The sequence below is a fragment of the Lissotriton vulgaris genome, chromosome 10 (assembly GCF_964263255.1).
Source record: "Lissotriton vulgaris chromosome 10, aLisVul1.2, whole genome shotgun sequence".
Taxonomy (NCBI): Eukaryota; Metazoa; Chordata; class Amphibia; order Caudata; family Salamandridae; genus Lissotriton; species Lissotriton vulgaris.
The window spans coordinates 650,855,425-650,880,483 of NC_141698.1; the positions used below are offsets into that span (position 1 = coordinate 650,855,425).

The 25,059-nt window shown below is 41.1% G+C and overlaps 1 protein-coding gene across 1 annotated transcript in view; it reads left to right on the forward strand.

The window, feature by feature from the left end:
• Positions 1-25,059, forward strand: part of RBM33 (RNA binding motif protein 33) — a 551,296-nt gene that overhangs the window by 377,045 nt on the left and 149,192 nt on the right. Inside the window, exons 11-12 of the mRNA XM_086939808.1 lie at positions 15,568-15,765; positions 21,922-22,110. Of these exons, the coding sequence (XP_086795934.1) occupies positions 15,568-15,765; positions 21,922-22,110 (387 nt within the window). The remainder of the gene's footprint in view (positions 1-15,567; positions 15,766-21,921; positions 22,111-25,059) is intronic.

Consider the following 25,059-nt stretch of genomic DNA (forward strand, 5'->3'; position numbering starts at 1 on the left):
TCCAACCACTAGGGCATGTTATGCAGCGAAGTGGAAACGATTTGTAATATATTGTCACAACAACAATATTAATCCTCTAGATGTGTCTTTTCAACACATCATAGGATACTTACTGCATCTCCGAAGATGCAACTTAGCCTATACGTCTATTAGACGACATCTTGCGGCAATAGAAGCATATCTGCAAAACAGACATCTATCTGTATTCAGAGTGCCTGCCATTAAAACCTTTATGGAAGGCCTCAAAAGAATAATTCCTCCCAGAGTACCACCTTCACCTGTGTGGAAATTAAACGTTGTTCTCACACAGTTAATGGGGCCTCCCTTCGAACCCTTACACAAATGTGAACTATAACTTTTAACTTGGAAAGTTGCGTTCCTAGTAGCTATTGCCTCTCTGAGGAGAGTTAGTGAACTACAAGCACTAACCATTCAGGAACCCTTTTTGCAAATGCATCACAATAAGGTAGTTCTGCCTACTAATCCAAAATTCTTACCCAAAGTAATTTCTCCCTTCCATCTCAATCATTCTGTGAAACTGCCCTTTTCTTCTCGCAACCACAGACAGTACAAGAAAGAGTTCTTAACACGTTAGATGTCAAAAGAGCGTTGCTATACTACATAGAGAGGACACAACCCTTTTGTAAGACAAAACAACTTTTTGTGTCTTTCTCACCACCACACAAAGGTAATCCCATTTCAAAATCTGGGTTAGCTAGATGGATTGTCAAATGCATACAGATTTGTAACCACAAAGCTAAACGTACGTTATCTGTTCCTACTAAAACCCACTCTACAAGAAATATAGCGGCTTCAATGGCATTTTTAGGGAACATTCCCCTAGATAACATCTGCAGAGCAGCTACATGGTCTACACTGCACACATTCACAAAACACTATTGTGTAGATGTGCAAACCAAGCAACAAGCTAATGTGGGGCAGGCTGTTCTCAAAACATTATTCCAAACTACTGCAACAGATAGGGGTGGTCGCCGCTAGCGATGGGTACTGCTATACAATCTATCCACAGTGTGCAATCTGCAGCTCATATGCCTCGAACAGAAAATGCTACTTACCAGTATGCATCTGTTCTTGGCATGTAGAGCTGCAGAGTTGCACACGCCCACCCGCCTCCACGGCTACCCTGGTCTGTTCCAGTATTATCTTAATTAGATGCAAATTAGATGGGCATCCTTCCTTTTCTTGCAAAGCTCCATCATTTCCCTAATGGCGAAAAACAATCTGGGGATCGAGCCGATGCCCATGCGCAATGTGGTCCAAAGGAGGAGTCACCTATCTCTTGACTTCCAAAGAACTTTCAGGACAACAACAAACTGCAAACAACCGGGCCCAACACTAGGTGGCGATCTATGCACAGTGTGCAACTCTGCAGCTCTACATGCCAAGAACAAATGCATACTGGTAAGTAGCATTTTCCTTACAAAACAATTGGGCTTAGTTCAGTCTTTGAGTGTTTGAAATAATTTCTTGCCTGAGTGTGTACAATAAATGCTTAACACTACCCTCTGATAAAGCCTTACAGCTCACCCACACTATCACAGATGTAGAGCAAGGTATTATCTACTTTTACCTCTGTAAGCCCTTAGGGATCCACTGGACTCTGTGCACACTATCCCTTACTTTAGTATAGTATATACAGAGCCAGCTTCCTACACCCCTTTCAACCCAAGGCTATTGGTATCCGTGAGATATGGGAGTTTTAGGGGGGCCCATCATGCTTTGTTACGTCACTAGTTCGCAAAGGCTCTCCTTGCTCTTTAACACAATTCTGAGCCAAGCCTTCATGATGGGGGAAACTATATTATAAAAAGCCATAATTTAAAGCAAATAATTTGAGCAAACAGTTTCTTACCGCAATGTCTGAAGAGCAGGGGCACCGAATGCATTTTGCAATCTGTCACAAGCATCACTTCCTAGTAAGTGTTGACCTGGTCAGCCCAAACCTGAGCGGCGCGCACCCTACGGTAACGCAGTTCACCTAGGGCCAAGAGATCACTCACTTGTGAGTCTGCAGCACTGGCTGATAGTCTTCCCGACAAGCAGATTTTTCACTGACTCCAGGTGCTGCTAGTGTCACTCCCCCGCCACGCCACACTGGCTTGCAAAAAGAGCCAGGTTTTTCATATGTTTTGTGCAGTGCTGTGATCTGTATCAGGTTTGGGGGCGTGATGCCACCCCCACACCTTCTATGGTGCAGGGTGGCGACCATCTTGGGCCAGCCACATGAAGGGGGTGCAAGCCATAAAAATTAGAAATAGGCTACTGTATAAGGAAGAAGATCCTCCTTATGGGACCTAAAAACAGAAAAATAAGTTTATTCAAAGGGAAGCAGACCCTCTATCTGGTGCTCAAAAACAGAAATAGGACTATGTTAGAGGACAGTAGACCCTCTGCAGGACAGCGCTGGCTGAGAACCAGTTATGTCAGTTTACTCCCTCTTGCTTGTCTGCCTGGGTATAACTGAGGAACTTGGGCCAGGAAGTGTAACAAAGTCATATGGGCTGTGGACATTTTTAATTGGGAGTGTCTCTTGGGGGTGCGTCAGTTGTGTTAGGAAATGAACGATTCCTCCTCAGTATCAATTTTAGCAGCAATCTGCAGTAGGATGGGGATACAGTTCTGCTTTGAAATGAAACACATACAGCAATAGGACTATCAAAAAGAAGGAAAAGTAAAAAGAACTAGTCCTGCTCATCTTGCGACCCCGGCAGGGAGCTCCTTTGACAAAGAAGTTCGACAACAGCGGATGAAAACGATTATTGGACCATCGGATACTGATAAGAAAGAGCACAAGAGCATCAGGAAATTTTATGCTACAACCTATAGAAATGGAGGAAAAGTAAGTGAAAAGCATGCGAACAAATGAAATGTACAGGCGAGATGCAAACCCATTTTAATATTTGTAGTAAATACAATAGACTTCAGAAGCACTATGCAGTTGAAACCTAAAAACTAAAGGGCTGTACCTCTAATATCATAAGGAAAATGCAGTTGAGTACATGGAATTAACACTTGTTGCCGAGTTATTGCAGCCTTTTTCTGGATCGTGTTTTTGACCATGTAGTCCTGCATTTCCAGCCTTTCGCAAAGGATTATCTTTTAACTTCAAGGCTACCACCTCCCTGATCCGTGGTTTCTTGCCTTCTATGTAATCCACCTCTATTGATTGACTGAAGTGAGTGGGGTACATGGCCAGCATATGAGTCCAGCACTGAAGTCAAAGAATTTTTTTTCGGCACAATCAGCATATAGGGCATAAAAGCACATAATATAAACAAGTAAAATATCATGCAGTTAAGAACAGATGGTTGCAAAGTAACCGCTCCCAACCCAATGCAATTGATAAAACAATCCTAGAATCTAAACATTCTTTCCCTTTTACAATTTCAAATAGACAAAAAAAACAGTGCTTCAGGTGACAATTGACTATTTGGAGAACACTCCAAGCATATGCGGACACAGCAGTCTTAGCACATCCTCTTCCTTATAAAAATTGTTTTACAGAGTCCAGCACTCATCTAGGTCTCAGCTCAGCGGGATTCTAGGACTCTGCACTGCAAGAACCTTGCTCCTTCTAATCAAAAGTGAATCTTCCATGACCAAAACTCTGACTACTTGTTCAATATCAAAGGGCATTTCACCCTCAAAGCTGTCTTACTCTGCTCATTAGGAGTCAAATTGCTTTTCAAGGCATCATTATGAACCATTTAATTCCAAACCTCTAGATACAAATTATAAGACACAGACGGATGAGCCCATTAGTGTTCAGGGCAAAGTATTGGCTCAGTCAGCGGTAGCCACTGCAGCGTTTGCAAAAGTGAAGTGTCTGCATCACCCACACTCTTTCGGTTCTAGACAAGAAGGCAAAAGCATGAGAATCCAGAGGAAATACATATGCTCTGAATTCCTCTTATTACTTTATATCTGAGTGGCTTTTGCAGTGGCATGCTTCAGCCTGCAAAATTAAGACAGTTTTGACAAATGTGCATGAGTGGCAACGTCCTTTAGCACCATTATGTTAATTAATATCCCCTACTCTTTACCAGCCTCGTGTATGAGGGTACTGTTGTTAATATTGTCTTGTTTATCTTATGATGATGGCCACATCATTTTGAAGGAATAGTGTCATGCCTGAATTGTCATTTCTCATCGTAGGCGTCTTCATAATTGATGACCAACCGGTCCTGCCCTGCAATACCTTTCATAGTAATATGAAGGAAAATATAAGGCCTTCTCTAAATTCATGTCTACACATAAGAGAAGAGAAATACCTTCATAATAAGACACCTGGAATAAAACGATCCTTATTTACTAGATGCATCTGCTTAGTTGCTCTTCCCCTTTATCCAGTCAAATCTCTCAAATATGATGTGCCATGACTTTAAAAGCCTAATCAACTACAGCACTGTATTGAGTACTCACCTTTTGAGTTCCAGACAGACTGTTGAACCACAGCTGTAAAAAATTCAGTTTACATTAGGCATTGAACTTTTACTAAGTCACAGGATCAATACAATGGTTTAACATTTTGATATTTTACCAAATACCATAAGTGAAAAGAATTTACAACCTATACTAGCCAAAGCGTAGATTGAGATATGACCAGAGTTAATTCATACCTTAACTAAAGAAATTAATCATCTTGATGCTACAGGCAAACCTACTTTATTTACATATAGCTTGCAAAGCAGCTACTGACCTAATTATAGGCCTCCATTGTCATAACCACATGTATGCATTTGTTGCTGCCTTTAATGCCTTCATTTGCTGCCAGTCAAAAACTATTGTTACTTTTTCAAAGTTTTACATCTGTATTTGCCTTCAAGCTTTGTGTTTTGTAGAACGTGTTATATAATGTGCTTTTGCTAGGTATGTTTGGTGCATTCATGAGAGGGACATCTACTTTCCTACAGAGCGTATGAAGACAATTTCATATACCAGTCAGAAGGCAACAGAAAGACTTTAGAGCTTAATGATCGCTAAAGGCCACTGCTGATTTGAAATTTCAAAATTTTTGATAGATATTATCATCCCGCAGATTCATCTTGTAAATATTCACAGGTGCCATACTTGATTTGGAAACGTTGCACTTCAGTCCTAGCTCTCTCCCCTGTCAGCAGTTGACAAAAGTTTGATTTCAACAAGGGGTCATTTGTGTAGATCATTCAAGGTTTTCTATAGAAAGTAGAACAATATTGAAATTGAGTTGGAAAAAACAGCCATTTGTGCCAACTCTTTCACCTGTAACTTCTCTTAAGTAGGGCAGATTTTTTAAAGCAATATGCAGTTATGTCCCCTGGACCCTTCTGGCTGCGGGGATATGTAGGACAGGACTGTAGGTTCACCAAGAACGCGAGGTACCCAGAGCCAATAACTGAGTTGCGTCTTGCAATATTTCATTGTGAACCCATTATATAGCAATTCATTTGGTAAAATATGAAGAGTGAAAAATAGGTATCAAGAAAACCTATATATTTCCAAAATGGAACACTATATGTGTGGTTATTTGCACATCTCTGAAATTGTGGTTACCCATACAAGCATGTGAATTAGAGGACATTTTTCAAAATGACTTCTTGGCTTACATTTGGAAGGCAGAAATGCAAAGAAAGTCAATTGGTAATAACACTGGTTCGACTGTTCTGTGTCCCTACCCCCCCCCCCCCCCCCCCCCCCCAAGTCTCCGAATAAAAATGTAAAAATGGTACTTCACTTCTTTGGGTAGGCCTGGTGCCTGTGACAGGTAAAGGCCCAAAACGCAAAATGGACACGTTCCAGTTTTCCAGTGAACACTGACTCTTTTTTTGCAACCCTAGCTCAAGCCTAGATTTTGGACCCTAGCTCAGCCAGGATCTAGGGAAACCTAGCAGACCTCCTATACATTTTTGAAAACAAGACACCCGGGGAATCCTGGAAGGGGGTGACTTGTGTGGCTCTCACTATGTTCTGTTACCCAGAATCCCTTGCAAATCTCAAACTTTGTAAAAATAAAATAAAGAAAGAATACATTTTCCTCAAATTTCTGTGATGGAAAGTTCTGAAATCTACGTGGAGCCACATACTTCTAAAGACCCAGCCTTCCCCCAAGTCTCCCGATAAAAATGGTGCCTCACTTGTGTGGCTAGGCCTAGTGCCTGTCACAAGAAACAGCCCTAAAGGTAATATGAAGACTTCAATATTAACGATTAAAAAAACCTTGTTTCGTAAGGGATTCACCTGCGTTTTTAATCCTGGGCTCGGAGGCCATCTAGGGAAACCTACCAAACCCGCACATTTCTGAAAACTAGACAAAGGAGGTGTGGCTTGTGTGGATCCCCCAACGTTTTACTACCCAGAATCCCCTGCAAATGTGAAATTTAGCTTAAAAAAATCAAATTTTCCTTACATTTCTGCGAAGGGTACAAATGTCCTTCCACCCAGCGGCATGGTGATCCCACAACTTTCCCACGCAGAAATCTTGAGAAATGTTTTTTTCCAGCTAAATTTGAGGTTTGCAGAATATAAAAATGTGCTTCATTTTTGCTTTTCGTAACAGCTGAATGCATACCATTAATTTATGTGTCTTTACTTTTTGTTGTGTGGTACCAAAAAACGACATGCTATAGCTATTCCTTTCAAACTCCCTGTATCCCAGCCAGATTGACACATAATTCACTTAAAAGATCCCTCTCACTTTGCATTCAGGGAAAGAAAAGTAAACACCAATTCCCATGTTATAAGAATAAGCAGCATTTTGTCAAGACAGTCTGACACTTGACCTCTGTCTTTGAAGCACCAACAAACGTGACTAGATGAACACAGAATATAAAGGCATCTTCATTTTTTGATTAGACTTTCCTGACCTACCAAAATCGGCTCGCGACCCGTCAGTGAGACGTGACCTACAGTTTGGGAAGGGCTGGTCTAGATATATAACAGACCAAACAATTGTTAATTTAAAATTATTCCCTGGTTAACCAAGTCTACTCTTTCATACTTCCTTGAGTCTTACTTTGCGACTCATTCATAAAGTGGAGACTCTGCGAAAAGGTGTATCTATCAAAAGAAAAGGCTACTTACATTTGTTAAGTGCTTCTGTTAGATACATTCTCTTCCTACATATTCCTCTTCACATTCAGTCCTTCCTCGATGCAGAGATGAATTAGATCTTGTGTATGCAGACATATGTGGTCTCTCTGTTGCGGTCATTGATGCTCTACCGCTTCCTCACCACACATCTCCAGGGGATATGGCAAAAGTGTCAGGACACACATCAGTCCATCGATAGGTGAATAGTATACATAGATGTTGTCACATACAAGACTGGCAGAGTTGTGGCTGTGGCCTCATGTTGTCGCTGGATAGCAATTGCTACGTTTTCGGATGCATTCTAGTGTCTAGAAGATTTTCATAATGTGAGGAATCTGCAGGAAGATAATGTATCTACCAGAAATATTGTTACCGAAGGAAGTAATTTTTTGTCGGTTACGTGCCACACTTTCCAGTGAAGACATGAATTTTTGTTTTACCAGAACTGTTGATGACTCGGTCTCTGTTGCTTGCTTCCTAGTTTAGAGGGGAATGTGTGAGGAAGAAGAAATAAGGGTATTTCAGGTGGAGGCGAAACAGAGGAGAGAGTTTCTCTTCTTTTTTACTCCATTTACTCAGAAAACAGAGTTGTGCTCAGTCCTCGGTCAGATGGTAATAAAAGAAATGAATACATGCATCTTGGATTGTGTATTCTTAGGTAGGCCAAATTTCAGCTGTCTCTCTGCGACCATTCCATTTTTTTTATTATTATATTTTTATTGAGAGTTCATAAACAATGGATAAACATTACATGGCATTTTTCCCTTTTCTCTTTTTCAGCAGCAAAGTTAAAGTGCAAAGTACAATAATGTATATAAAAGAAGTGAGCAAACTGACAATAACTTCATTTAAATATAGTCATATTCAAATTCGGACAGTTTAAAAATACTCCTAAAGTGCAATGTGCATAGTGCAATATATTGACAATCAAACAGACTAGGAAAAAAGGTTAAAATCAATGTCCAGCATAAAAAGTCTAACATTCGAATACACTCCAGTACTTATCATGTTTCCTAAGGGCTCCTGATCTCAATGCATCCTTTCTTTCCCTTCCCTGAATCCTGGATACTTTTACCTTCCATGCGTGAAGGGTTGGTACTTTCTCTGATTTCCAACACTGCAAAATAAGCGATTTTGCTACTAATGATGCTATGAACAAGGACTCGTCGTAGGGAGTGGGGCTCGGGGAGCAACCAAGGACTGCAGTTAATTCATCAAATGTGATATTGACTTTGATCATATTACTGAGTTATTTTCCTATCTCCTTCCAAAACTCCTGTATTTTGGTACACTCCCAGACTATGTGTTTCCAGGTACCCTTTTCTTCACAACGGAAACACTTATCCTTGACTTGGGAATATATACTATGAAGAAACAAGGGCGTTATAAATTAACCATTTGCTATAAATTTGCATTTGTTTAAAGTTGGCGCCTCGGAAGATGGATTTGTTTAATTTATTAACTTTATCCCACGTTGATTTATTAATTTCAATGTCTTCCCTCTTTTTCCACCTGTCTCTGACCTTATTATACAATACAATTGAGTTATCATCCTTGAATTTTTTTATCCAGACGCTAATTTTCCTTTGCGTCGCTCTATTAAATGCTTCCGTTATGTCACTTTTGTGAAATAAGTTACATATATCTAGCTCTCTGAACTCAGCATGAAGAGCGATAAAGGACCATTTTAATATTGTATTCGAGTGGTGGATCCGACCAGTGATTTCCTACCAAGATTTCCATCTATTTCCTAAAAGAAAATCCTCAATTTTATCAAAGCCATTCTCCTTCCAAAGTCTCACAATATTTTTATCCAGACAACCCCTCTCCCCTATATTCAAATTACTTAAACTAGTGGAACTGCTTATTCTAACAATATCATAGTATTTCAGGAGCTGGGTTTTCTGCTTGGATAGCCACTGTGAAGACTTGTAGCGTACCTTCTTTGAGTATTTCGTGATTCTTACTGGATCATTAATTTTGGATTCCAACAACATCTTCCTCATAAAAAATTGTCTGCTTCATGATTGTCTAAAAAAAAAAACTGTGGTGTGCAAAAGTAGCGTAATAATTTTCTCTTATGTTTGGGAGGGACAACCCTCCTTGTGCGGACAGGAGGTACAAAGTGCTAAGTGCTAATCTCGGAATTTTATTTGCCCATAAAAAAGAGGAGAACATGGCATTCACTTTTTTAAAAAAAGAGACCTGAATTGCGCAAGGGGCTGCACTAAAAAGGAAATTAAAAAGTAGTAAGATAGACATACGGATTAGGGCAACGCGTCCCATTATAGATAACGGTAGTTGGTTCCATCGATCTAATTGTGAACCAACCCTTTTTAACACGTTGATGTAGTTTAACAGATATAGGTGTTCCAAATTTTCAGAGATAAGTATTCCCAAATATCTCTTAGGGTGGGTATTATAAATATGCCTAAATTCCGATAATAAAGTGTCTAGCGTGCATTTAGCTAATATGATTTCCGTTTTATTAACATTTATCCTATAACCTCCTAACTTTTGGAAGTCAGAAAAGATTTTAAAAATTTCTACTTGACTTGTGGGCTTTGAATTTAAAAAAAGGACAATGTCATTGGCGTATAGTTTTATATTTGTCATTCCGGCTAGAGGTACTGTGTCGGTCATTTTCCCCCTGATTGCAATCGCCAAAGGTTCAATAAATAAGGCGAATAAAATTGGCGATTGGGGGCAACCTTGACACGCGCCTCTGTTAATTTGACATGTCCCAACATTTGTGTTATTAATAATAATCTGTGCCCTGGAGTTCTCATAAAGTTGTTTCAGGAGGGAAATAAAATCAAACGGAAAATCAAAGCTGTGCAAAATCGCAAAAAGACATTCCCAGGACACCAGGTTGAAAGCCTTTTCGGCGTCTAAAAGCCAAATCTGTTCTTCCACCTTATGAATCTTAAAATAGTCTAATGCCTACAATAAAAATTTAGTGTTAGTATGGAGGTACCTTCCTGCTACAAAACCGCACTGATCTGGGCCTATAAGAGACCCTACTATTTTATTAAGCCGGTTCGCAAGAAGTTTCGTAAAGATTTTATAGTCTGTATTTAAGAGACTTATAGGCCTGTATGAATTTGTATTCTCCTTATCCTTTCCTTTTTTTAAAATACTAACGACCACTGCAGTACGGAAAGAATCCGGAGGAGGTCCTCCTTGTAATAAGTAATTCGCTAGTAGCAAAAACTCTTTACGAAAAATACCATCAAATTTTTTAAAATGTTCCACAGGAAGCCCATCCTCACCAGTAGCCTTGTCACTGGGAAGGGAGCTGATTACCTCATCTAGTTCTGCCTTTGTGAACTCCTCAACCAAACATTTTTTATCCTTGTTGCCTATTTTGGGAATTTGGAGTGTCCCTAAGAATTCCCGAATAGTTTCTATTGCAACCCCTTCACTGGTTTGGTAAACTCCCTCGTAATGTTTTAAAAACATCTCACCTATGGAAGCTGTAGTCTTCACATGCACTTTGGTAACGGGGTAAAAGAGTTGCTCTATTCTGTTGCGGACTTGATTTTCTTTAGCTTGCCACGCCAAAAGTTTGCCTGTGTATTCACTCTCTCCGTAGTGCTTCTGGGCATAGAGATTACTATTTATGTCACCTAAATCATAGTAAAATTCCTTCATTTTTCTCTTTGCTTCTACTACCTTTTGCCCCGAGACTGGAGATCTCACTCTATAAGGCTCTTGGTTCGCCTGCATAAGATTTGTCTGTAAATTAATTTTCTCCTCCCTTTTTGCCCTCTGTTTCGGTATTTCTTTGGAGGTAATTATTCCCCTCAAAGTGGCCTTAAATGCGTCCCAAATCACATTGGAGCTGACCCTCTATTCCGCATAAAAAACTCCTCAATCTCCTCCTCGATGTCTGTACACCATTGTGCCTCTGAAAGGTTCAATTTGTTAAAATATCATCTTCTAGGTGTCTCTATTTCTTGATATCCTATAGTTAACTCCATATAAAGTACTGCATGGTCTGAAAATGCATTCGGTAGGTGATCATATTAATGAACTTCTAACCCATATGAAGTTAGAAAGAAGTCCAACCTAGATGCTGAATTGTATTTTGCGGAATGGCAAGAATATTCACGTTTAGATATCTTGCAGGATCGCCAATAATCAATGGCATCAAGGTCTGATTTACAACTTTGTAGGGCAATGGCAACTTGAGGTTTATTCTGGTGCCGGTCTTTTTCAGATGAATCAATTAAAGGATTCTGTAAAAAATTAAAATCCCCTCCCCATATTATTTGCCCAGGTATACCCGTCATTGCTTGTTTAAGTTGCAAGATTGGGAACGGGTCATCTATCACCAGTGCATATATTGTAGCTAATATTATATTTACGTGATTTAATTTACCATATACGAATGCCCATCTACCACTATGGTCTGTAAGTGACCCTTCCGGAAAGAAGCCTACATGCCTTCCTACTAGAATGCTTACTCCTCTATAGGCCAACCCAGCTACTGATGAGATTCTATAACCCCCCCAGCCCTTTAAAACTTTATCGGATTCAGCCAAGACTCTGTGATGGGTTTCCTGTAAAAAAATAACATCCGGGCAGAGGGTTTTTGACCAGCATTCAATAGCGTTTTTTTTTGCGAATGTTATTCAAACCATTTGTATTAAAAGACAAAAACTTCAGCTTATTTCTCATTAATATTCATATATAGAGTAAATAACTAATAATGTACAAGGTTCACAAAACGCAGGAATAATAGAAAGAAAAGAGACCCGGGAAATTTGTGCAAAGTACATGCCTGTAGTTCAACGGTGTAAGCATTTGGGAAATCTATTGTGCAAAATACGCAAACCACCACTCCAAAAAGCAGGCAGACAGATTTGCAAAATCAGCATTTAACGAGCAAGTAAAGTGCAGCATGTGCAAACCCGGAGATATAAAATTAGAGGCAGGCAAGTATATAAAAACATCGCTAAGTAAGAGAAAAAAGTAAAAACCATGACCTCCTGAGCATGGACAATGTGCAAAGTCGGCAATTAAAGTGCAAATGGCAAAGAACTTAAACCTTGCAACAGTTTCCAATATCAGACAAAGACAAGCTGCCATAGATTTAAGCATTATTCCGATCAGCAGTTATAGTGTAGCCCCCCAACTCTAATCGTAAAGTGCCTTTCAGTGCAAAAAAGTGCATTAATATAAAACAAGCTACTACTACTACTAATTTACTACTAATTTCTCCCATGCAGTAACTGTACCCCTAGCTGACCATATAACCTGTTAGAATATGAACTATTTTCCCCCCTTGCAACACCCCCTTCACCTCCCCACCCCCAAACCCCTCCAGAGGGGACGGCAACCCCCAGTGTCCCACTTTCGTCTCCCACTGTTCCCTTTTCTTCTTCTTTGTGGATGCCATTTTATTGCATCCATGTGCGCTTCCTGTAACACGTTGCATGCGCCCCATTCATTCTCCAAAAAAGTTTGATTATCCAACGCCTGGCTATGCAGAGAGGCCCTCCAAAAATGCTTGGGCTTCTTGTAATTCTGTAAAAATAAAGAATCTCCCTTTGGCTAACACCTTCAGTTTGGACTGCTTGATGATCATGGCTTGAGCGCCCTTAGCGGGGGTATTTAAGATTATTGGGTTTGTGTGCAGGGACTCTGTGTGCTCTTGTAATCGTTAAGTCACCTTTGAGCTCCGGTATAGCTTTTTTTAACAGGGAACCTGACCATTTCACCACGTCTGTCTTCCAGGCCTTCAGAAATGCCCACTAGGCGTAGATTGGACCGTCTGTTATAATTTTCTATGTCCTGCATCTTTTCCGCCATTTGAGATTTCTCTTTGTTTGCTGCATGGAGGTCTTTCTGAATCGTACTTAATGTATCTTTTAGGGTCGAGACCCGAACTTCTGCCTCCGAGACCCTTGTGGGAAGATTTCCGAAGTGCTCCTCCATTTTTGTAAGCCTCTTATGCAGTTGTAATATCTCGTGAGCTAGGGAGATTTTGAGATCCCTTATTTCGCGGAGTATAGTTATAAGCATCTCCTCTACAGAGTTCACTTTTAATACGTTAGGTAGTGTGCATACATCATCTTCTTGGGTCCAGTGTAGACTTAATCCTGGACCTAAACCTGCCAGGTCGATAGGAGGTGACGTAGTTGGCGAGGAGACCGCATTCACGAGCAGTACTTTTTCTACATAGTGAACCGCCTTTGCAGTCATACCAGGACTGTGATGAGGATGAGACTGCCGTAGGGAGCAGGGGTGGGGCTGGGGTGCAGGCTGAGTCAAGGGAGTGGAGGGGGTTGAAGGAGCCCGGAACTGTAATGATTGTGATAAGATAGTAGGGGGGAGCAAACTGGCATTTGGCACTGCCACTGCCTCTGTCGTTTCCTCTAACCCTGCCTCTGGCATTGTTGGTTTTATCACACCCCCTCTTTCTCTGGAATCTTCTCGCTCCGTTGCACCCCTCGCCTCCCTTTGATTGACCTCTTCCTAAATTGGTGTACTCGTGAATCGCCCCTGCTGGAGCACTGGTTTGGAAAAAAGGGGATACTGCTTAGTGCTCGATTGGCTCTCGATCCCCCTAGTCATATTCTTAGCAGTTTTATCCATTCTGTCCACCTTGACCGCGTTGTCTTCCCCATGCCTTTCGCCTTTTTCACCAACAACCAATAGACTCAATTCTGCCGAAGGTTCAGATAGTGTCTCCGCGTCTTCATCCTCTTCTCCCAAATCCTCCTCCTCCTCCTCCTCAAGAAACTTAGTTGAGGTGTTATGTTTATTTTGTCTGTACTTTTCCGCTGCTTCCATCGCTTTAAGCTTTAGGGTGTTTCTTTGTTGCGTCTTTCTTCTGCCTTCCTCCCCCTCCTTTAGACACAGGTGCGGGTATAGCCACTGTTGGTGATTTTAAGAGCTCTCTCAATGAATCCATTTTAGCCTGATTCCCCCTAGCTCTCGCCGCCATGTCCGTAGCCAGAGTAGTGTCAGCACGTAGAGGTGAAAAAGGCAGCGAGAGGTGGGCAATAGGACAATAGGGCAGAAGGGAAAGGGAGCAAGGTAAGGAGGCTGTGTGCAGGCTTAGTAGCCCTAGTAGCCCTACTCATTCAGGGAAGAGCTCAAAAGTGAAAACAAGTTTTCTGTCCCCTCCGTCTAGGCCTTCGCTGCTGGACCGCACTGCATGCTGGAGCCGGCAGTTCCGCTAATACTATAGTTAATGTTATAGCTGCCCCCAGTTAAGAGCCGCTATGGGATCCACTTCAAGGTCGCGAGTCTCTTGATTCAGCCGTATCTCCGCCGAGAACGCCCTCTGCGCAATGCCCTCTATGCAAAATGCCACAATATAAACAGTCCGGTAACTCCCGCGAAGCAACCAAGTTTTGAACTCACAGGTCCTTAGGTAGACATAGGCTCTAAGCTCTAGCCTTGGAGATCTTCGGCCTCTGGGTGTTTTCAGGCGTCCGCCCCTGCGTTCTGCACCAGACGGGGAAACGGTGAGGAGCATCTGCATTGCGTGGCTGCTAGGGGCGGGGCTCAGCGAATCAGGAAGCGCTTCAGGCGACGTGCATGGGTTCACGTCGGCCTCATCCTTCCAGGAGGACACAGGACAAAATTTCCATTTCTTGAATGTCTGCGACCACTCCATTGTGATTACACAGGGATGGTGGTTTAACATGAATTGTTGCATTGTGACTAGAGAAAGCATATTCAAGGAAAGCAGGTCTTCAACCCAGAAACGAAAATAGATCCACTGCTTTTTCTTCACCCAAAATCCAAATCACCATAATAATGAAGACCATTTTGTCTACCTAAATTTGTCTTAAAATGTGCCTCAAATTGTCCTTATTCATCCGTGCTTCAGCGTAGTAAAACAGTTGCGTTTTAAAAATATTCCCAGTTGTCTTTTTTTGTTTTTTGGACTGTTCTGATTTTCACCAGATTGTATTGACCAGAATGTTTGTTTGGAACAGGTTTGGTCTCTGTTGACCAGTTTGATTCCCTATGGAAAGACTCTTCTTCATCCTGGAGCAGAAATTGAATATAAAGTAGTTTTGTCATGTATTAAATTTAATTTGTAAAAGGGTAACTGTTTTGATCAGTCTATAATGACAACTCTTTAACCAAATAGTGTTTTATTCCATATGTCTGCCGTTACTATAACTCTGCAACAAATATGTGTGAATAATGCATAGTTTATTCGCCTATGAAGCATAGAAGGCAATTTTGGCCTTCCCAGAATTCGAAGTTCTGACTCATCGCAGTAGATGACAGCTTCAAACATTTAATTCACTGATCTATTTTATCAGCATAAGTTGTTTAGCTTATTGAGTGTTACTGCTTAAAGTTTGAACCAGGTCATAACCCCAAAATGTGGTTCTGATTTTTAGCTTGCAGGTGTTTAGAGTTTAAATTGCTATTGCTTGTCTTATTATTGTCTTGGTGAGAATCCGATACTCTCACAGGAAAGTAATGCATTAATTTTTTCAGCAGGGAGGAGAGAATGCTGGCTTTACTTACTTAGAGGGCCAAACCCAGCGAGTCCCGCAATCTCAGCAACCTCCACAACCAAGAGCGCAACCTGTCCGAAAAGTCACATTGACGAAAGCGACAGCCCCGCAGCAGACCCATATACAGGCAGCGGTTCCACAGGGTGTAAGAAGCATCCAGGGAATACACCAGCCAAAACAGGTAACTATTTGAAATATCATATTCCTCAATATTTATTTTAAAGTAAGCTTAATCAATGCTTGATGACGCAATAATGATAGCCATATAGTTTTTTGTGTTGATGCATTTTTAATGCAAAATTCAGAAAGTAATTCAGTAATAAATCTATTACAAGCAAATGCAGAGTGGTAGTACAACTTCAACACTTATAAGATAAAAGTTTGATGTGTGTGATATTACATGGGCAGAAAATAATCAGCTATTTCGCTGGTTGTAGTGCACAATGCTACACTCCAATATATTTATGAAATAAAGAAAGATACTTAAGAAAGGACTCTAGACATGTAATTTAGCATGTTGATAAAATGCTTTAGAAGCCAGGCAATAGCTTACTGTCATTGGATTCAGTGAAGGAAGTCCAGGGTAGCAAGATTATGCTTTACAACCAAACATGTAGCTAGGGATGAGGGTAAACATGGTGTTCTAAAGCTATGTATCTAGCCTATCCCATAATAATCTTTCCATAGGGGTATATTGTGAGATGCTAGGGGAGGAGGTATTGTCTGAGTTACGTGTAAACAACAATCAGGCCCACCAGAAATGGAAGGACAGATTTCTGGCAGATTTCCATTCAGCCACACTAATTTTTGTATCCATCTCCAGTAGATTACTAATTTAGTCTAGGTATGAGATCTTGCATATACTCTAAATATACCTTGTACTTAATACATGTCTAATGAGTGGTCTTTCTGACCTCAGGGCTTCTGGTTCTTTTGTTTTTAACCTTCTACTGGACAGGTCCCTGCTTTATTCATGGAAACCGTTAAATTCTTAGTTTGGTTTTCACTTGGCATGTTGGTTTTCTGTATTTTGATAAAGTGTTTGAACATATTTGCTCATTCTGCTTTTAGTTTTGATGGGACTTTGAAGCCTACACTAGACCCTTAACTGTTGAGTATGTTGAAGTTTTGTGGTATTTTCTTCAATCTCCCTTCCATTTTTCCGGTGAGAAAAATTAACAGATTGTATTCGAGAAAAGAACCCTGATATTGTGTGAAGAATACTGTGTTAAAACCAAGTATTCCACAGTCGGTAATATAGCTATTTTTCAGTCCATTTTAGATAAATGTGCCATTAACGAAGCAGTCAATTTATACTGTTTTTATTGAGTTTTCAACTGCATTTGAACATATTGCCCATTCACTCTTGTGTAAGAAATGTACGATCCTGAATATCTGTGCAGTACTGTTAAGACGGCTAATAGCTTTACATGCCTCTGCCTGGTGTACAGTATTGTTAGGAGGTGACAGAGGACATCCAATCATTTTTAATTAAATTGTCCTGTCCCCATTTACTTTTTTCATTATATCTGCACTATTTACCCTCCTGCTTTCATTCATTTATAATTTCCCTCCACACTTAGTTTCCTTCGGTAGTCATTCACTTTTATATGCAGATGACCTAATTATATTTAATCTTTCGCCTATTAGTTTTTATATTGTTATGCAGTCAATCATTATCTTAAAGTACATCTACAGAAGAACTAAATAGTTATATTTGAAGCTGGGAGGTGAAAAGTATCATTCAGTTTGAAAATGGGCTTTGAGTCATTGGAACGTGAATGCTTGTCCTTGTCTAGGTAGACTTTCTTAAAGTTTCCAACGTCATATTGATCATAGGCTATCTCTCATGGGGCTGCTTTAATTCAGCAGAGAAAAAACATTTTAAACACTTAACTGAAGTTTTGAAAAGCAAAGATTCTGCCTATGTTGTTATATTGAGTTGAACATCTCCTCACTGTTTATGGCCTTGTCTCCAAAACAATACAAGGAAAGATTCTAAAGCCATTATTAAAGGTAAAGGCTCCACGCGGTACAGGTCTTACTCCTAGAATTTGGCGTCACAATTTTTAATTTCTTAGCATGCACTGAAGTAGTGTGCTGGGGCTACAAATTACTAAATTTGACTGAAGGAACACGCAAATGATCCTTAAAAAAATGAATTCCCTTCAGAGGAGACTCCTGTGACTTACCTTCCTTCAGAATTTCCATTCTCCACTAACTAAGTTAGATAGATGAAGGGATCATTTACTAGTCTAGTGATATAGTCAGTTAAGATAAGGGCTAAAACATGGGGCACCTTTGGCATGCTTTGAAGTGGCTCACTCCATAAAAGGATACCATGTTGTTACTAATTACACAATTTGAAATGGGGTGCAGCCTTACTTAGTCCGTTCTCTTAAACATAATACCAACTGATTTATCAAAGTTCCTTTTCCTATTGTCATCTGATAGGATCCCATAGAATCGGTACAACAGTCATGGAAGAGTGTTCCACCAGTAGAACGGATCTAACCTTCTATAGGAATGGGGTACAGAATCTCGGTGTTTTGTTTGCTCAGCCTAGACTTGGGAGTATCAAAGATTTCTTTTAGCTCTTTGTTGACGAGAGAAAGTTTGTGCTGAAAATTATATTTTAGCTTTAGACTCACCCACCCCCATGCCCCTACCCCCGGAACCCGTTTGTTATTGTATTCATAATCTTTTTTTTTAAATCTTATTTTAATAGTAATGATGATTTAAAATGATTTGAATTACTTGTTTTATTGTATTGTTGACCTCGGGCGAGTCCTATATCAGTAGAGTGAGTATTGGTTGATTAACTGAGAGTAATATGAACAGCCTATGGACAGTATGGTAGGTCTTCTCATGCTAAACAGTTATCTACATAAAACATTTTGGTAGAATGGTCTGATAAAGACAGAGATTGCCCAGTATAACTTTCTGGGAAATCGGTGGCAGAATGGTTCAGATACTTGTGTTTTCAACATGTTTATCCCTTTCTCAGTGATTGGTGCTTTTACTGTCTTTTAATAGCTCTTACTTGCGTGAAACATAAGGAATATAGATTTCCCCCCACTGGTCAGTTTGTTGGAATTCTTATCTTGATAGTCTTCTCTCTTGAAGCACACAGATTCATAATTACTTCAATTTAAGTAGAAACAATCACACCCTGACAGCATTCAAACAGATATAGCTAACTGCACCCCTACAGTGAAAGAGTCCTTAACATTTACACAGATTCACAGCTCCCTTACAGCTGGTTCCTCGGTTCAGACCTGCTTCAAGTTTGTGGGTGCCTCTGTGGGCGAAAGAAGAGAACGAAAAACACTTGAGTGAGTTATTTCAAGACCTCTTTACTCTGCGCTTAAGAGCTGTCTCTGAACACAGAGAGAATCCTCTTTCTCCTCCTCTGTCTGATCTCTGTGGCAGGGTTTTACAGTTTCTTCCTCTGTGTGTGGTTTGTGGAACTGAGTCCAGCTGCAGAAGCTATATCACGCTGGCCGACTTCCTAGCCCCATCTGTGGCAGAAGAAGTTGATGTGTGTTTTGAGAGAGCAAGTTCAGAGCAGCCAGTGACGGTAAACTCTAACAAGCATTTACAATGCAACGGTCTTGCCTTTGCAAAAGTTAGAGCTATTGGCATTGTAAATGACAATTTTTTAATTTGTGTTGGATTTCAAAACAGATAAATAAATGCCATTTGTCATTTACAATGCCAATTACTCAATCTCTCGCAAATGCGAGACCTATTGCATTTGCACTCACCCACACACACATGTGGTGGATGTGGGGGTGGTGGATGTGGGGGTGGTGGATGTGGGGTTGGTGGATGTAGGGGTGGTGGATGTAGGGGGTGGTGGATGTAGGGGTGGTGGATGTGGGGGTGGTGGATGTGGGGGTGGTGGATGTGGGGGTGGTGGATGTGGTGGTGGTGGATGTGGTGGTGGTGGTGGTGGATGTGGTGGTGGATGTGGTGGTGGATGTGGTGGTGAATGTGGTGGTGGTGGATGTCGTCTTGGTGGTGGATGTCGTCTTGGTGGTGGATGTCGTCGTGGTGGTGGATGTCGTCGTGGTGGTGGATGTCGTCGTGGTGGTGGAGGATGTCGTGGTGGTGGAGGATGTCGTGGTGGTGGAGGTCGTGGTGGTGGATGTGGTGGGGTAGTTTGTAAACTACAGCAGATAATGTTACGAATCCAGAACATCTGAAACATACAGGAAAAAAGTAAAGGCTTTAGCGAGCCGGGGCAAGTGACCGCCATTGTTTTAGTTGTGGATAGTGTATTTTTTTCAATATGCCAGTATAAGGGTGCCACTGAGACACAGCATTGTGTATTCTACGTATTTACCAAGTGATGCAAACCACTGTTGTAGAGTCCGAGCGCTTCCAAATTTCCATCGAATCGTATGAGCCTAACGGGTAAAAGAAGGACAAGCTGCCTTCAACGGCCCTTAAAAGAAATAAAGCTAGTACTAGCACAAATAACGACTTAGGTAATTTATGACTGCTGTGATGTTTACATGTTTCTCCGACCTAACAAACCGAAACTATGCTTTATTATACTGACACCACTTCGGCCAACAAACTTGACATGTGACTGCTCTCACTCTATACTAAAATCCATCCAGTGTCTGTCCTCGCATACAGGTGCTCGAACTGCCTCAGTGCTAGCTGAATGGTGGACAGGAAGTTGGGGGTTTAACTTTCCTGGCACACCCGGTGCGAAGGACGACTGTTTGTAAGAAACGTGAATCCAATAACTCTGTATTTACCTCCATTAACTTCCCTTCTTATTGTGGTCCTCGTGGGTTATTGATTGTCAGTCAGCTGTCTCCTAGCTAACTGCACGAAATATCAACCCCAGGCACTGAGAAAAAAGAAAGAATGATACTCCTGCGTGTAAACCATCAGCCAGCGATGGTGTGTAAACCGAGGGATAGCTCTGCTGCCTATGACTGGGCCGCCTCGTTCATTGGCTGCGTCTTGAGAGACTCTTAAGCCAAGACGCTGTGATTATACGAACAACGGAACCCAAATAATCACTGCAAACAGACACAAGCCATTTCCAGCTCTCCTCAGAAATCCGCCCATAGCCAGAATGGCAGGCATCACAAACACACCAGAATGCCCTGAATGCTGATAACAGAGGCAACCACCAACAGCTTTGTGCACAGCGTTCCTCCATCGTAAAATGGAGTCCCCACAAACACCAATACAACGGCCCTCCACGGCTCAGAATATGATGGGTGGGGGAGAGATACTGAGGGGAGGGGAGGGCAATAGAGGGAAGGAACGAGACCAAGAGAAGGGACGAGGATGGAGGAAGGGAAGAGAAAGGATGAGAGGAAGATAGGGCAAAGGGAAGGGAGCAGCGCGGAAATAACCCGCCCGCCCCAGCTCCATGAAAAAAATGGCGGCCGCAAACATAGTGAGAAAAAAAAAATAAGACAACACCCACAATGGCCCACCGCTGCAGGACGTAAAAAAAGGGGCGTATCTTAAAAAAAACACAGGAACGCCCACGAATCTGCTCCGAGAATGATTGCCACATCTCTCTTCCAATGGCTGGCCTCCATTTATGGAGCTAGCCAATGGAAGAGAGAGGCGGGTCAAACCCCATACTCTTGAAAACAAAATTTCTCGAGCTGTGCAGTGTACGCCAGTCGAGACCTAAAAACTGTAGCCACTGAGGGATCAGTTTTTGCCTGCTTGGGCCTGCCCACATCCCGGGCGCCTGGCACTACAAGGAACTGGAGCAATTCTTCAGTGTGCCCAGCAGATCCAAAGAGATAGGGCGGAACATAAGGTCAGTGTCACAGGATCACTCAGAGCAACAGCAGTGCTGACATTAGTGAGGAGGATTGTCTGAGAACACATGTGAACCCACCATCTCTGCCATCATGTCTAGGAAAGTAGCCAGTTAGCACAGCGTGCAGTGATACAGTGCCATGTGAATTACGCCTTCATCCTCACCTCTGTAATATGTTCTTCACCTTTCTGTATATTTTCCCAAAACATCTTTCTTCAATAGCATCTCTTTTTACTCCTAAACCTCTCCCTATTGTGTTCACCCTTGTCCGTTTCCTTCCATCTGTTCTTTTCAGATAAAATGGAAGTTTTTGTAACTATTTTTGCCTTTGACTATTGTAGATTGCATGGTTTTAAAGGGGCCTTTAAAATAACTTGGCAAATGACATAAACGTGTTAGTTTGAGTTGAAATGGATTAATTTAAAATGTCAATGACTTAGAAAAGACAGAAAACAGTTTTTTTTACTTTCCCTAGTTGAAATCTCAGTTTCCAGAAGGTGTGTTAAGTGTGTTTCTTGCTGTTGTTAGGTCCTTATGCGTGGAAGAGGCAGAGGAACATCAAACCAGATGGGCAGAGGACGTATGATGCCAAATACAAAAAATCTGCGCGTGGTGGAGTGCAAACCGCAGCCATGTACTGTGTCAGTTGAAGGGCTTTCTTCATCAACCACTGATTTCCAGCTGCAAAGCCTGTTGATGTCTGTAGGACCCATTGAGGTAGGTTGCATTTTTCTCACTGATTGTCAAATGCTACTATTTATCTGTAGGAAACCACCCTTTGCACACTTCAGGGTTACATCTGTAAGCAGTTAAAAAAAAAAAAGTTGTTATTGTTTTTTAATAAATTCACGCCATAGCCTTATTTGGCGTAAAACGTTAAGTAGTGAGGAATTTAGTTGGAGACCTATAATTTTGAGTGGTGCATGTATTTACAACCAAATTAGACATAATCCAAGTTCAAATGGATAAACAAATGATAACCGAATAAAAGAAAAACACAATTAACCTAACATCTTAACAAGAAACTGCAATGTATTGAACATTCCTGTTCATGTTTGACCTTAGCTATTGTAACATTTCCGTAACTATAATCTCCATTTAATTAGTTAAGCTATTACCATTTGACCAGTCTATTTTCATAAAAATAAACATTTAAGGTGACAGATCATCCACATTGGGAAATTGCTACAAGTCGGCTGCCTCATTGTACCGCTGTATCGGACCCTTCAAAGTGGCTGGAAGTAAAGCAAGATGTGTGAATTTGCATTTCACATTAATTTGCTCTGGCGTAAGACCTTGCAAACATGTTACAGGGTTAGTTTTTACTATTGGTTCAAATTACGTTGACATACGGGCATTTCAGTAGTCTAATTTCTGAGCCTATCTATACAAATATGTAACTGTATTTGAATCCCCCCCCAAGCACACACACACACACACACACACACATCTAGGACAAGTTCTCAATATATTGGGCTTCATTATGATGCCATGGCAGCTTCATTCTCACAAGCAATTCTTTTATAAATCCGAAGCATATTTTCCACATTGTAAAAGGTGCTGGAGTCGCAAGCTATTTGTTAATTTAACATTGAGACTTTCAAACATGACTGTTCATTGCATTATTTTAAGAAATGCTACTTTGATATAGAGCCAGTTAATCTTCATGTAAGTTAGCTTTGCAGAACTGTTTCATAAGGCGGCTGCTTAGGCAAACCGAATGCTCTGCTACATTGGGGACACCACCAATCGAGCAGAGCTTATCTGAAAGTCCAGGGAAATGTTTGAAAAGCAATTGCAAACCCTTTCCTGCTACTATTCTATTAGGATGGCTGATGCACAAGCACATATGCATATCTGTTCCTTTTCTCTATGCTCATGAACAATTGCTGTAAAATAATTTTTTTCACTAACCTAGCTACACTAATGTGGAATTGTTTTTCCCTGTTCATGGATGAAAATTGCCCAAGAATACTCGATTAAAAAAAAATAATGATAAATTGTATTCTTGTTTTTGCTACACAATCCTCTTTGTGTGTTTTGAGCCTGGAGGGCCCATATCCTTTTGGAACCAACTAAGGCGGATTTCCCTCACCACATCCAGCATTTAAACCTGAGACAGTACTGCAGTGACATGGGGTGCAGTAATTCGACAGTGTACTAGTGCAGGGCCATTGTGGATTATCGGACTTTAAGGAGCAGAGTAAATTTCAAATTAAAAGGATGATATCAAGCAATAACTTGCAAGAAGTGTAGTGAAGGCAGCATGACCTTCTGAGCAACATATTTGGAGCTGTGCTGCTTGGTATTCACGATTCTGCATTGTAGGATTTGTATTGATACTCCTAAATACTTGAATGCCTCTTTGCTGCTTGTGTGGAACTGGGGCATATTAACGTAATATATTGTTCGTAAAATATATCACAGGGTTCCAATGTCCATTTGTCCATAAGTTGTGCCCTCCAACAGTCTGCCAGAAACTATATTTGTGTCTGAGTTTGACAAATAACTTTACCCCAGTAGAATTTGAAAACTACATTGCAGCGTCTTAGATGCAAATGAGAGTTGAACATATGAAGCGTGAGAGAAAAAATGCTGTCTGAAGGACCTACATTGTAAACCGAGTAAAAAGAGTACTATTTTACAATTTTAGGTGATTCCCCTCTCTTGATGCACTGTACTGGCAATTTGCCTCACCCAGTCAGGTCTTTTTTCCAGCCACTGTGAGAAAAATCTGAGCAAATTAGTTTTTTACTTCAGAATTTTTTCTCAAATATATATATTTTATTCCAGACTGTTTTGGGTCTTGCCTGAGACTGTTGCTTGGGAGACATTTTGTTAATTTATAGGGGGCTTAGAGTCCGTCAATTACTTAACTTTGTTTGCTTATAATCACTCATTTATTTGGATCTCATTAGTCAGCTTGTGCCAGCCTCAATTCCCCTTTGTGTGTTTCTCCTCCCTAGAGCACGGACCAAGTGCTGTTGTCTTCCGTTGCCCAAACTCCTTTCACTGTTGGGTGCTTTTGGAGATACATTTTTTTCTAACTTTACTTGCAGCACTCAATATGAGTGCATGTGTTTGAAGGACATATCCCCTCCATGCTGTGATGTTGTTTGTCCCTGTCCCTCCAACATTAAATTGTCGCCTGCTCTGTACCTACCACATGATCCTGCATTCCGTTGGAGTTGCTTTTCCTCGTCCCTCTCAGCCCTTCTGCATTCTGTTTTGCTTGCCCCTGTCCGTCACCCCTGCCCCATATGTATCAAGTGTAAGTCATCCATTAGCCTCAACCATGTTAAAAGGCTGTTGGAATAGGTCTAATTTCTTCCCTTCCGTATCCAGTTAATTCCCTGATGGCTATTTGGCTTATCTGCTGGACCACATTTATAGATGGGCTAAAGGATTGACCCTTGCCAGTCATGATGTTCAAAAAGAGTGCAGTCCAGACTCTACCCAACTAGCCAGATATCCTTTCAAATCCTTAATGAGGAGGTTATTTGGGTTGGGTGGGGGTGGGGTGAGGGGATTGATGGGGAGATATGAAGGCTTACTTGATCTTAGGACAATTCCCAATTAACGGAAATGCTGTGAGCTCCTTATGGGGCCCACCTGCCCAAGAAAACTTATGCTCCTTTACAGCAGGAGTAGAGATAAAAACTATAG